The following is a 13,279-nucleotide window of genomic DNA, read 5'->3' as shown; positions in this document are numbered from 1 at the left end:
GATTCAACGAAGTTTTTTTTGCTGCAAGTACAACTTCATTATATCGAGGTTTGACTGTAAAACAATTTGCGCTGTCAGGCACAAAACAAGAAGCGATGGCAAATGTCTCATGTGCATTCCAAATGACAGATGTGCGGTAGTATGCTAAAGTATATTACAGCACATCAAAATGTGTTAAACCCAATAACAATGCTAGATGCTTGACAGGGGACTATGCATCTATGAACTGTGCCAAGACGAGAGGCCTCTGTATGGTGTTTTGCAAAGACAGTGATGGCAGTGGAGAACAACAACGTTCGTGCCATCCTGTACACTTGCTTTTGTTGTGAGGCAGTTTGTCTGCTTCCCACGCATCGCGTGGCCTCTACGAATAGATACAAGTCGATTCGGTGCAAAACCATAACTTTTGTCGCCGATACCCGACTGACCTTTCAAAGCACTACCGATTAGGCCTAACAGCTAAGGCAGTGTGCCATGGCGAAAAATTGGCTGTTGGCCGATGTGACCAGCAAGGTTTCCACAAGCCATTGTGGAAACCTTGCCACTAGTATGTTCGGATGAGTGGCTAACTGGCCATTAGTTCCGAGATCATGCATCCATGTTTTTGACAACCATCGAAACCGGCAACTACTGCAATCGTGCATAGAAGTTCACAGATTGGCAGGAAGTTCTAAACTGCATGTGCAAATGCATGAATCTGTATGCATGAACACAGGTATGCGATATGATCTGCATGCCTTCCAGTGGCTAATGAGTTGGTGCTGCTGTCGTCGCCGTTCCCTTTGTCAGTGCCAGGTATAGGAATTGTTTCAACTGGAGTTGATGACCTAGACGACCCTTGTACCAAGAGAGGCGAGCCTCATAATGATATCGTGGTTGCACGAGGTAAGAACTCCAGAATTAAATTTTCTTTTGTCAATAAACCAACTGAGCACCGGGGTAACACTGCATGCAATGTATCAATCTCCACTGAGTATTTCACCAAACACAGTAGAACCTCGTTGATACGTTCCCGTTGCGTACATTTTCCCGGTGACAATGTTTGCAATCGAGAACAAAAAAAAAAGACCCAATAGAGTTGCGCTCATCTTTTACCGGTTCACCTGTTACTGGAACACGATTTTTCGGCATCAACGCTCAGTACGTTGCCAAATTGCGATTGTACGATACATTTTCGGCTGCTAGACCCCATGTAAACAACAAAATGCGCGAGGCGCACGCGATCGAGAACAATATATAGCTGCTCGCCGCGGCCGCTTCACCGCAATACTCGCCTGCCTGTCTCACGTGAAAGCGCCAGCGCGCAATCAGTTTCTCATTTCGGTACCACCAAATTTCCAGCCAGGTCGTTGCATGCGGCATTCACAGCTATCACCGCCAATACCACTGTGATAAACATCTTCGCCTATCTGTTTCACAGCGCGTGGTGCCATCGGAAGCGTAGTGCACTTTTAATAGGTGATAACCGAAATGCAGCGCCATTCCTGCTGCAGACTGCGATCATATACGCTCTCCAGCCTCTAGACCCCATGTGAACAAGAAAAGGGGCGAGGTGTGCGCAATCAAGAGCAGTATATAGCCGCCTGTCTCACGTGAAAACGACAACATGCACAGTTTCTTATTTCGGTACCAGCAAATCTCCGGCCTCATCACACGCCGCGTTCACAGCTATCGCCGCCAAACCTACTGCGATAAGTGTTTTCACCTATCCAATTTATAGTGCGTGGCGCGTAGTGCGTTGTGCCATTGGTAGCGTACCGCATGCTTTTATGCGATATTACAAACACGCCGCCATTCTCTGCTGCTGCAGGCGGCGTGATGAGGGCATCTCGTTTAGCTTTGGCGGCATCCAGCATCACCTGCCAGCTTGATTTCGTTTCGGTTTCCCGTCACCCTCTTAAAACACCACGCAATAGGAAAACAACAAAACCTGCCTCCGGCCGCTGGGAGCACTGCCAGCTCGACGCGCCTCGTTCCGCAAATATCCTCACGACGCTTTGCATTACGCAGATGCCAACACTAGTTGAGTCTCAAATTTTTTAGTTCCTTAGGATCATACGTTTTTCCAAAATGTATGAACGAGGCTCTACTGTATATGAAAACTAATGTAGTAGATAATGGAGTCATGAATAGAATTATTTTCAATGTTCACAAATCGATTCGTATAGTTGATGCATCCCTGCTGAAAACATTACATTGTCGTGAAAATGTGAAAATACCGCACTTCTGCCCAGTTGGCACAAATGATACTTGAGTGGGCGCAGGCAGGAGCAGGCAAGTCTAATAGTAACAAAATGGTGTAAATGGTGCATTTGGACCATCATTACCTTAATCAAAACCACTTATTATTTGATCCAATAAGGTGCAATTATTGTATCTGTGTTGTCTCGGACATGAAGCTCTGTAGAAGGCACAACTCTGCACCAGGTGTTTCAGTGAAGACATTCTCAAATCTTTCCATGACCCACCTTAAGCCAAAATGCAATGAAAGACAGAAAAAAAGGAAGAGTAAAGAAAAGGAAAACAAGGGAAAAAAAAGGCACAGTAGGGGAAAAAAGATTTCTTTTGGCAAAAGAATACTTGTAGCTGTACACGTAAAAAAGTAGGCAGTAACTGCAACTAGTTCTTTAAAATAGCTTAAGGTAACAAACTTTTATATTAACGTAGCACATGTATGTAATTGTGGAACGGAAGACAGTGGGCACTCAAAGCATGTCCATTTAATAGCAGTGCTGAAACCAGGTTCAGTTCTGAGATATGACCCCAAAAATGTTCCGAATACACTTGCATTTCATATACGTAGCATCTTTCTGCGGTGCCTACAGCCTTCCTTATGCACTGAGAGAAGAAGCGACAAGGAACACCCATATTTTTTGTCACAGGTATGAAAATGAATGTCAAACTAAAAAAAAAAAAAAAATCTTAATTTTGGAAAATTAGTAACTGCTGTAGTCTAAGGATTCCTACTAAATGGAGAGTTCTTGAGCATTTGCTGCTTTAAATTCTGTAATTAGAGCATGTTTCCATGATGCATTTTAAATGCACGAACCTGCAGGATCGCAGGTTTTATCTTGGCTGCTTCTAAGAGACGAAGGAGCTGGTCTTTGTTGAAGTTGCAGACACCAATGCTCTTCGCTAGCCCTTTTTCCACGCATTCTTCCAAGGCCTGTACAAAAACATGACAGTAGAAAGAAAAAGGTACATAAGGATCGATCATCAGAGCTGAACAGCTCTGATGATCGAGCTTCTAAGCTTACCTCCCAAGTTTCAAGGAAGTCCACATCACTAAAGATGAAATCTCCATTTTCATTACGGGGAAACATATCACCACCTTCCTGCACGAAACAGCAGTAGCACCAGTCACCAAAAAATATTCCCTTAGACAACACTGCCACAAATACACTCAAGCCATCTAGAAGCCTTGCAATATGCGACCTCTGACAGAATAAGCAAGGAATTGAGAAAAATAGCTGATGCCATTGCAAGCTATCACACAAGCAAAAGAGTTCCAAGACCATAGAAGGTTCAGTTCCAGCAGGAAACTGCTTGCAGGGAAGGAGGTAATTATTGCTGGAAGTTACGTTCGAAAATGTTAGCGATTACAATAACCATTGACTCGATGCCATATTGCTGTTTCCTTTTCCATAGCAGTTACCAAGTGGAGGAAGTACCTCTATGGAGGGTTTAGGCCAGGACAGCCTTAACGTCTGCCATCACTTAGAGATGGTGTAACACATCTAAAGACATGTGACACGCCTAAAGTTCTGCTCATGTATCTGCAGTGGATGCTCACCATATGATTCGGACGTGCCCCAGAATCGAGACTAATGGTGAAAAGACACTTAGAACCGTCCAACTATGCACTGACCAACATAAAAGGTAAGCAGGATGTCTTATGGACAATAAGTTTAAGTCTCTCTTGCAGTAAGTGGCTGATATGGGTTTGCACAGTTTTGTCAAATTCGCTCCATTTACTATTCTTTGCAACAACCCTTGCAAATTGGTAGGAAAAGAAAACAAGAAAAGGGTCAATGCCTACTTAGGTTGCAACTTTTATATAGACGCAAAGCACCTTGAGTGGGGATTAAACTTATAGCACATCACTACAAGAACATGGTACGCTTTGTGCCATGATGGGTGCTGCAAACACTTTCAAATGTTCCAAGATAAAGGATACACTTTATTTCTCAAATAGAAATGCATGAGAAATGACTATACAAGGAGCTGAATAGCAATAGCATTTTGCTAAGCTGTGATTTGTTCTATGTGTAAATGCTAGCAACAAAGAAGACTTCATCACAAAACAAACATTTCATACACAAAAATTGCAGAAACTATCTCACAAATTCCTATAACCACAGGAGGCTTTTTTCACTCTCACCTGGTAGCCCATTGGCCAGTGCATGAGATAGAGGTCAAAGTACTCCAGGCGCAGCTTTTTCAGCGACACCTCACAGCACTCAAACACTTTGCTTCTGCTGTGGTAAGTGTTCCAGCACTGAAATGTTGCAACATTGTTCCTTTAGTGCAGTCACTACTTTGATCATACAGAGCCTGCAGTGTGTTGTTTAAAGTAATGACTAAAGGAAATATATCAGTTTATGATGACTGTTGTATACCATCCTACACACAGCCTTGCTTGTTTTCAACTTTCTGCAAGATACCTAAACACAACACTAAGTTGGGCCCACTTATAACGCACCTGGTTGTCATGCAGATTTTGTTTGTTGCATTCATGTGTTTGCTGAAATTGTACCTCCTAAAATAAGGCGATGAATGTGTCAAAAATTTATTCTCGAAAAAAGAAAGAGGGACTTCAGCGTTAACTATATTACCGTGGTTTTTAAGTTCTTTACTGCAGACAAAGATGCTACCTCCACATCATAAGATGATGCACAGAAGGCAATGCCAGGATGTGCTGACTGTGTGGCAGTTTACCTGCTAACTTTCTCATTGCTTTTGCAGGGATGTCAATGAAAAGCATGAGCACCAATCAGTGACAGCCAGCTCCACATTTTTGTTCTATTATTACCAATTTCTCTATCCCCAAATTTCCTGAAGAAAACCAATGTCGGTGCGTGCAGCTATGAGGCATCAATGCCTTCATTTGCATGGGGACAATTAGTGACTGAACAGCTTCAGAAAAAAACTCAAAGGGGTCCTGCAACATTTTCTTATGCGATACATAAATCACATATATGGTAGTAGAGTCAACTGCTGGCGTAAAACAATAGCGATCCACTAATATCAAAGCTGAGCAAGGCAACATACAGACCGAGCAGAGATCCATTACATTACAGTCCCGTCAATACATCTGTGTCATTAGTCTCCAACCCAATGTAAATGAAAAGTTTTTGCAAGGCTTCCACAAGGGCTTCTTATAAATTTAATTACTATAAATTTCTTTTCTGAGGCATTTACATGCCAGTTCAGCCTTCAGGTTGCACAAAAGCTCTTATCTTTGAGGGTTGATAGCCAATACTATTGCTGATTTCAACAAACCATGCTTCCAAGAAAAATGATTTCCTTCTGTATCTTTAAAATGGTGAGGTTTGTTTAGAGCGCCAATGTTATAATTATTAATTTACAAGAAGTAATAATTATTGACTTTAAAGCCAGTAATTATTGAATTTACTGCCAATATTTATTACTAATTTGCAAAGACTGTGCCACACTTGGAGTATGAAACTACAGAGCTTAAGTTATTTCACTTGAAGCCCATTTGCATGAATTTCAGCAAAAACAAGTGTCCTTGAAGGAACTACAGGTGTTAAACACGGGCCTTAATAGTTTGCTTTGTGCTAAGGCTCAACCACATGGTTAGAAGCTGATGCTACCTCCACATCATAAGATGATGCACAGAAGGCAATGCCAGGATGTGCTGACTGTGCGGCAGTTCGCCTGCTAACTTTCTCATTGCTTCTGCAGGGATGTCAGTAAAAAGCATGAGCACCAATGTGCCATGTGCTAACTGGCGGGCAGTGAGAACTAAGGTTGGAGCATCATGGCAGAATGTCAATCTTCTTGATGAGTGAAGAATGTGCTTGTTACACCTGAGACAGTGTCACTGCCCTCATGCAGATCACAATATAGCAGCAGTACTGCCAATTTCATGACCACATGTTTGTTATGAATGGGGTCATTATACATCATGCTAACATGTGTTTAATGAGTGCAGCCATTACTTACTTTTGGATCTCGATGGAATTTTAATTTTATTATCGGCCATTTACATCAGGTTCTCGCAGAATGTTGACGGTATAAAAGGTTGCAATGTCGTTGACCAAAACTAGCCATAACTTAGTCATTTATTGAGTGCCTAGGAAAGCAAGCCTAGTGGAATCAGCTATACAAGTCAGCAATACTAGCAGTGATTCCTACATGCCCGATATATTTTGTTTATACAGTGTGCCCCAACTATCATGCACCAAGATTTAAAAATATGCAAATGCCACATAGCTGAAGAGAACCAAGGTAATGTTTGTCATTGCTTGGGGATACGCAAAAGCTTGTTTGCATTCCGCCTAATTGCACTTGAAATGCACTTAATAAACTTCTCAATTATTATAATTAGATATAAAGTGTCAATAAGAAAATTGTAGAGCAAAATGAAAAACTCCTGATACATCTTTCTGCAGCTCATTAGGTGCTACATATAAGTGTGTTCTGAGTGTGAAAGAATCCTGCAAATACACGCAAAATGCCTCAAGTGGCCAGTCGCATGGCAATTTTGCATGTATTTGTGGGCTTCTTTCACACTCTGAAAAACTTATGTAGCATCTATTGAGCAACAGAAAGCTGTATCGAGAGTTTTTCATGTTTCTCTACAGTTTTGTCACTGACACTTTTCATATAATTATATTTGAGAAGTTGATTGACTAATTAATATTAATTATGTAATTAGGCAGAATGCAAAAAATACTTCGTATCTCCAAACGACGGCAAACAACATTACCTTGGTTCTGTCCAGCGATGTGGCATTTGCATATTTTTAAATCTTGGTGCGTGATAGTTGAGACACCCTGTATATAAGTTGTTGCTTTTGCAAGACTGGTGGCAAATGAAAGCCAGCTTTGGTTTCACACTGGTCACTCCACTCTATTACATTCACATTCCATCTCAGTCCACTAAAAAATAGGGCCATTGTGAAATAATGACATGAAACTATTAAAACTGCAATGTTCAATTTGATCCATTATGTGTTTAGGTGCCCACTGAGAGACGACTCAGTTCACAGTGAATACAGAAATTCTTGTCTACTATATAAATTTACAAGCACACAGGTGGCCAGATTGCCAAAATTATTCCGCAACATTTCACTATGACATCTCTTGCAACTACAGCACAGTTTTATTACCCCATCAGTATGCTGAAGAACACTTACATATTGAACAATTAAATTTCTTCTGTCAAAATGCATATGGCAGGCTTCACTAAAGGCTGACCTTTTTTGCACTATTGGTACTTTTTAGTATTTGATATTGCTGCACCCGTGAGAGCAGTTCTCGTATGGCCATAAACCGCAATGAATGTTTTTGAGGACTCATTGCAATTCATAGACTACAGATGGGGTCTATGAATTGTCTAGCAGTAGAGGATACATAACTTTCATTTAAATCACAATTGATAGCATAATTTTTTATATTATTTCATTCTTGTTCAAGCTCTTATTTTCTAATGTGATAGCGCTGATGTGCCCATCTGCACACTAAGAACTGCACACACTGTGCACTTTTTCATCACTACTTCTCACAAGCTTGCTTTCACAAATAAAAGAGTAGTGCTTCTCAATTTTACTATTCATAATACATGGCAGTACCATCCATTATGGACTAACTTTTTTAAAGAGATTAAGAACTTAAAAATTATTCACACACTAGCCATGAAATTTCGTATAGATATTCATGCAGTACATACCTTCCCAGTGATCCAAAGGTCTTTCCTTTCCACAGTGCCATCCTTAATTTTGTCTTCAATTGCCCTTCCAACTTCTTCTTCATTCTGGTATGCAAATGCGCAGTCAATGTGCCGGTACCCTGCATCAACGGCAATCTTGACAGCCTCATACACCTGACCTACTTGAGACTGTTGAGTGAAAAGAATACGGCACATCAGTTTAGTTGCAAGGCAATATGCATATGGTGTTTAGAAAAATAGCAAATGTGCCCAGCACTATAACACCAGAGCTCTAAACAAAACAGATGTTGACTGGTTAACAAGATCTTTTAAATGTATTTGAAGTGCACCGTCCCACCTCTACACACACATTCACCATCCCCCAAGAGAAAACTAGCAAGACTATGTGCCGTGGTCTATACTTATCCTCAGCAGGATACATGCTGCACCCATGAGCATTTACACATTAAAAAGACGCTTGCAACTCCAAGTCCCAATGGTTCATGCCAATAGGTAAATGTATGGTATAAAGCTAATCACCTTGTGGGAGACCTTTACTTTTTTTCTTTTTGCCATGGTGATATGGATGCTAGGATAGTTAACTGTAATAAATTAATTTTTATTTTACTCTCCCAGTAAAGGAAAATTAAAATATTTAGTCACCTTGACGGCCTTACAGGCAGGTTCTACATTTACTGCAAGAAATATAGCAGCAGGAGACGAGAGAGATTAGCTCTATAATATAATGGAGAAGCAGGTCTGACGTATACTCCTCTAGCTTGCTACTCTTGCCGGGGGGCACCACAATGATCATACGAACATGTACCGTGCTAGAGGTGGCCCTTGTGCAATTGCCATGTCTTGGCTGCCATACTCACCTTTAGCAAAATGTTCCAAACAACCTCAAATTTATGTTTCTCTTTGACAGTGTGTGGGCTGTCATGACATCGATGTATTTGCCGCAACAGCAGAGCAAAACAAGACCATGTTGCACTAATTAGATTATTGCTCAGTAATGAAAGAGCACTATTTAAATGTGCACAACATAATACTGATTGCATACACAGTTATGTAAATAAAGGGGTGGGAATGAGGCACTTTTGCAGCGTTAAAATCATGGTTTGCTTGCTTACATGAAAGGCTATAACTTATTCATAGTATATGGCTGACTAATATTTTTTTCTTTCCATTCAAATGTGAAGGTATTCATTCGCAAATTAATCAACAATTTTTAGAATCTGAATGGTTTCCAGATGGGTAAGCGAGTTGAATGAGTGAATTATAATTATCCGAGCTGGGTAATATGTATGCATTCAGGAGCTAATAAACAGTACCAAATCTGAAACTTCTCAATGTGGAACAGCTAAGTTTGCTTGAAACTAGCTGCTGTCCCACATTTACACTGCAGACTTCAAACAGTTGTGTGTGCATGGGATCATAACCTGTGGCACAGCTGCAGCACAAGGCATTGCAGGAAATTTTCCATGTTCAGATGACAAAAATATAAAAGAGTCTCAACAAATGTTGGCAATATTCCCCCCCCCCCCCCCAGCGATATGTTCCTCTTATGTCAACCTCCACTTCCTGCGCCATAGAGAGTAACACATAGATATATATATGGTCTCCACAACACTACACTTCTCACTCCTTGATTTATGGGGTCTTGGATCAGCTGAGAATAAAAGATTAAATGTGGTATCTAGTTTGCCAAACCATCTCCTTGAAATCTGCTGCACAAATATGCTTTATTTAAAAGCAAAAGTACAGAATGATATCAAACTCCAATATGCACATCACGATGCCTTTCATATAAACACCAGCTTCATGCACAAACTGTGCCACCTTGTAATGAAATAATACTCTGGATCACATCAATTTTCTATCGTACCTAGATAAATACTATAGCCATATTTTATTCCTTTGCACTCCTTTTTGTAAATTTGTTACATGTAAATTTTGTTTGTACTTCTAACTGGGCCTTAGTGTTTTTACCATTAATAATTATCTATTAATCCCCATTAGCCCTTATCTTTTTCAAAGGGACATAAGGAGACGACCTAAATCAATTTAGACTGATAAATGATGCCTTGGAAACTAACTTTCTTTGGTGGAAAGCTGCAGGTTATTAATGGAGAGAATAAAGCTCGAACCACAGTTATTTAATGCTAACAAAAAGTATTAAGAATGGTCAAGCTTTTCAATTTTGAACCCGAATCATGTCATAAATGTTGGTCTGCCACTGCAAATTTCACAACACTTTTCTATATTGGGCCCCTTTTGTGAAGTCCACAAAAGTTGTCAGGTTTAGTTTCTGCTTAGACCATAACAGTGTCAACAGCAGGGGCCTATTTAAAGTCCACAGCAGAACTCCCGCACAAAGGCTTCTCCCAGCAATCTTTAATTACCCTATGTCGCATCAGCCAACTTCAATATATGCCTGAAAACTATCAAACCTAATCATGCCAATTAATGTTCAGCTGCCCTAAGCTACGTTTCCCTTCTCACGACACTCATTCTGTTAAATGGAAAGAACACCAGTATACTTACTCTATGCATTAACATGACCTGCCCAACTACACTTCCTCTTATTCTCAACTAGAATATCAACTACCTGTGTTTACTCTAATCCATGCTGCTCTCCTCTAGTCTCTTTAATGTTATGCCTATCATTTTCTGTTCTATCAATGTACCCCTCTTTTTATTGTTTAGCAGTCAACTACTACTGCATACTAAATGCTACGAAAATCTACGATATCGAAAGAAGCTGGTGTTGAAAACTTAAAGGGAAGCTGAGCTGAACAAAAAGTGAGATTTTAGTGAATTAATATAGCTTTTTCACCCCCTGAACATGAAAGTCTAGTTTAACAGGCCACAAGTTGCCGCAAGTTGCTTTATTTTAGCAAAACAAGCAGCAGCTGCGTCTGTGGGAAACACCACAGGCCGGTTAATGGGATCTGTTCGTGAAGACAATCATAACGTCATCCTCGGTATTGGCGAGGCACATGATTAGAATAGAGCACTCACATGAATACTGTGTTGACGTCATCGTCACGCCCAATCTTTCTCCGCTACACCAGGCACGCAAAAATTTAAACAGCGATTGTGGAGCTGCTACTCGCACAATCAAGAAAATAAATTTAGGAGTTGAATTAAACAGTGGCAGCCTTCCAAACCAGCATAAACCTTCCGATTCTAAAACCTCTTCAAGCTCCCTTTAAAGTGAGGTGGTTCCACAGATGCTGCACCTCTCCTCATGAAACACTGTTTCTTAAAATAGTTTTTCTGTTCTTGTACATCCATAAAGAAGACAAGGGCAGTGAGCATGCTGTTTGAAGAAATGGCATGTACAGATATAGCAACAAGAATTCCACAGTGTGGTGGTGTAACAGACATAAATGCATAAATTTTAACTATGTCCGCATGGCCATAATTCAGGTAGGGTGGTAGAGAAGCCCAACTTCGTTGTGGAAATTCCATGCAGTGCTTGTATGTGCAGCTTGTGGCAAGTGTGTCAGAGAAAGCTGTCCATTGATCACACATATTGCATAAAAAACCCTGTACCACAACAAACTCCGAGGTTTTATGTGCCAAAAACCATGATATGATTATGAGGCATGCCATAGTGGGAGGGCTCTGAACTAATAATTTTGACCACCTGGGGTTCTTTACCCAATGCACAGTACACAGGCACTTTTGCATTTTGCCCCCATCGAAATGAGGCCGCTGCGGCCAGGACCGATCTCATACCCTCGGACTAGTCTCGACAGTTGACAATGTCACAATGACAAAACCACTACGCCAGCCATCACAGCGGGTTATGACATCTTTCAAGAGAAGGTAGTAGTATAAGGAGTGACTCACACTCAATGGATGGGGAAAACCACCTGTGTGTGACATGTGCCGTTTTCTGCACACCTATAAGCATGCGGGAGGCCATGCAGGTTGAGTGTAAGTCGCCTCTAAATAAACTGAAAGGTTGCAGCTTTTTTTCTAGCTGAAGGAACTAATGCAGCGGCTGTAGTGCATGTAGTGAATTAAGATTTCCAACTTGATAGCAGTGTAACATAAACACAATGAACGAATGTGATATGGTTTAGTTGGTTATCCATTTTTTTTATGGAACAACTCTGCCCCTTTCTGCATTCAAAATTTAATTAAAATGTCTCTGGCGTTTCACCTTGCTAGGTATACATTTCCAAAAGCATGGTGAGAAATACATGCTGCATATGAGGTACACTTACGAAAAATACATTTTAAACTAGAGGCATACAGGCCATGTGGCCACATCCATTAGCTTATGCGCCTTACAAGTTTAACCTAGTAAAAAACTAAAAAAGCAAAAGGGTACAAAGAGTCTCGCTTTAACAGCACTACCAAGAGCCTACTAAAACGTTTAAGAAAGTCAAGCGCGTATCAGCACTTCATATTAGCATGCTTGTAAGTTGTACGACAATGTTATACAATCAAACATGACGTTTAAAAATTGATAAGTCAGTCATGCATGTTTAGCATATACGTATGACAATTTCATAAAATCAATCGGCAGGTGTTTTACACAAAGAATATGGCATGTGTGTATGTTAGCAATGCTGTGATAATTTATATGGCAGTTTCGGCAATTGCAAAATAAGGTTATCCGCGACTTCGCATACCATTTAAAAAGCGCGCCATTTCTTTAAGACATGTTTTGTACCTTCCAAGTTCCAAGGCCGATTGCAGGAATCTTGTGTCCCGATGAAAGAGTCACGAGGGGAACCTTGCTTGCCATGTCGCCGCGTAGACAACAAAAATGCGTCTGCCAATGGACTGGTTCTGGCACCGAAGAACCTATCTGTCGAAAGTGATGGCGCTTGTTGGTAGGCGGAACACGGCATTAAGTGCATGCAACAAGAAAAGATTGATTCGGTGGCGCCAAATATTCTACCGGACGCAAAAGCAAAAAAGAAAGACACCCACCAACACGAACTCTACAGAGGCGCTTCCTTTTTACTGCGAACCGCGATGTAAACCAGCGGGCGTACACAAGCACTCCGAAGTTCGCCGGCAGCAGACAACTGTCGAGACTAGCAAGCGCTACTTGCCAGCGTGGTTGTGCGTAACGCTTTTCATGAGCAGCTGTTGCCACTGTTGCTTTGCGTTACCCTATTTTTTTTGGTCTGATCGCTCGGTTGGCTTGGTGATTTCCACTTCACCAAAAGACAGATAAGCTAAAGAGGGAGCGAGAGAGAGAATTGAAGAGGGAAATGCTAGGGAAATACCAATGGAAATACTTTCGTGTGCCGTCCCTAGGTCCCTAGAGAAGCAGTGCAAGTAGCGCAACAACCGCGCAGCAAAACCAACGAAACCCAGCGATTTGTATGTGGTGAAAAGTACACGTTACTCA

The 13,279-nt window shown here is 41.0% G+C and overlaps 1 protein-coding gene across 3 annotated transcripts in view; it reads right to left on the bottom strand.

Annotated features, from left to right (window-relative positions):
* LOC135918351 (aldo-keto reductase 1B-like) overlaps nt 1-13,279 on the bottom strand; it is a 44,657-nt gene that overhangs the window by 31,227 nt on the left and 151 nt on the right. Inside the window, exons 1-6 of one of the 3 annotated variants that reach the window (XM_065452026.2) lie at nt 12,853-13,072; nt 12,590-12,723; nt 7,918-8,085; nt 4,382-4,498; nt 3,258-3,335; nt 3,050-3,166 (exon numbers count right to left, since the gene is read on the bottom strand). In XM_065452026.2, the coding sequence (XP_065308098.1) occupies nt 3,050-3,166; nt 3,258-3,335; nt 4,382-4,498; nt 7,918-8,085; nt 12,590-12,664 (555 nt within the window). In that variant the 5' untranslated portion in view covers nt 12,665-12,723; nt 12,853-13,072. Of the gene's footprint in view, nt 1-3,049; nt 3,167-3,257; nt 3,336-4,381; nt 4,499-7,917; nt 8,086-12,589; nt 12,728-12,852; nt 13,073-13,279 lie in introns of those variants that run through there. The other 2 variants (XM_065452025.2, XM_065452027.2) reach the window with 2 other exon arrangements.

Source organism: Dermacentor albipictus, chromosome 1 (genome assembly GCF_038994185.2).
Source record: "Dermacentor albipictus isolate Rhodes 1998 colony chromosome 1, USDA_Dalb.pri_finalv2, whole genome shotgun sequence".
NCBI classification, from domain to species: Eukaryota; Metazoa; Arthropoda; class Arachnida; order Ixodida; family Ixodidae; genus Dermacentor; species Dermacentor albipictus.
This window is presented reverse-complemented; position numbering and strand designations above follow the sequence as displayed.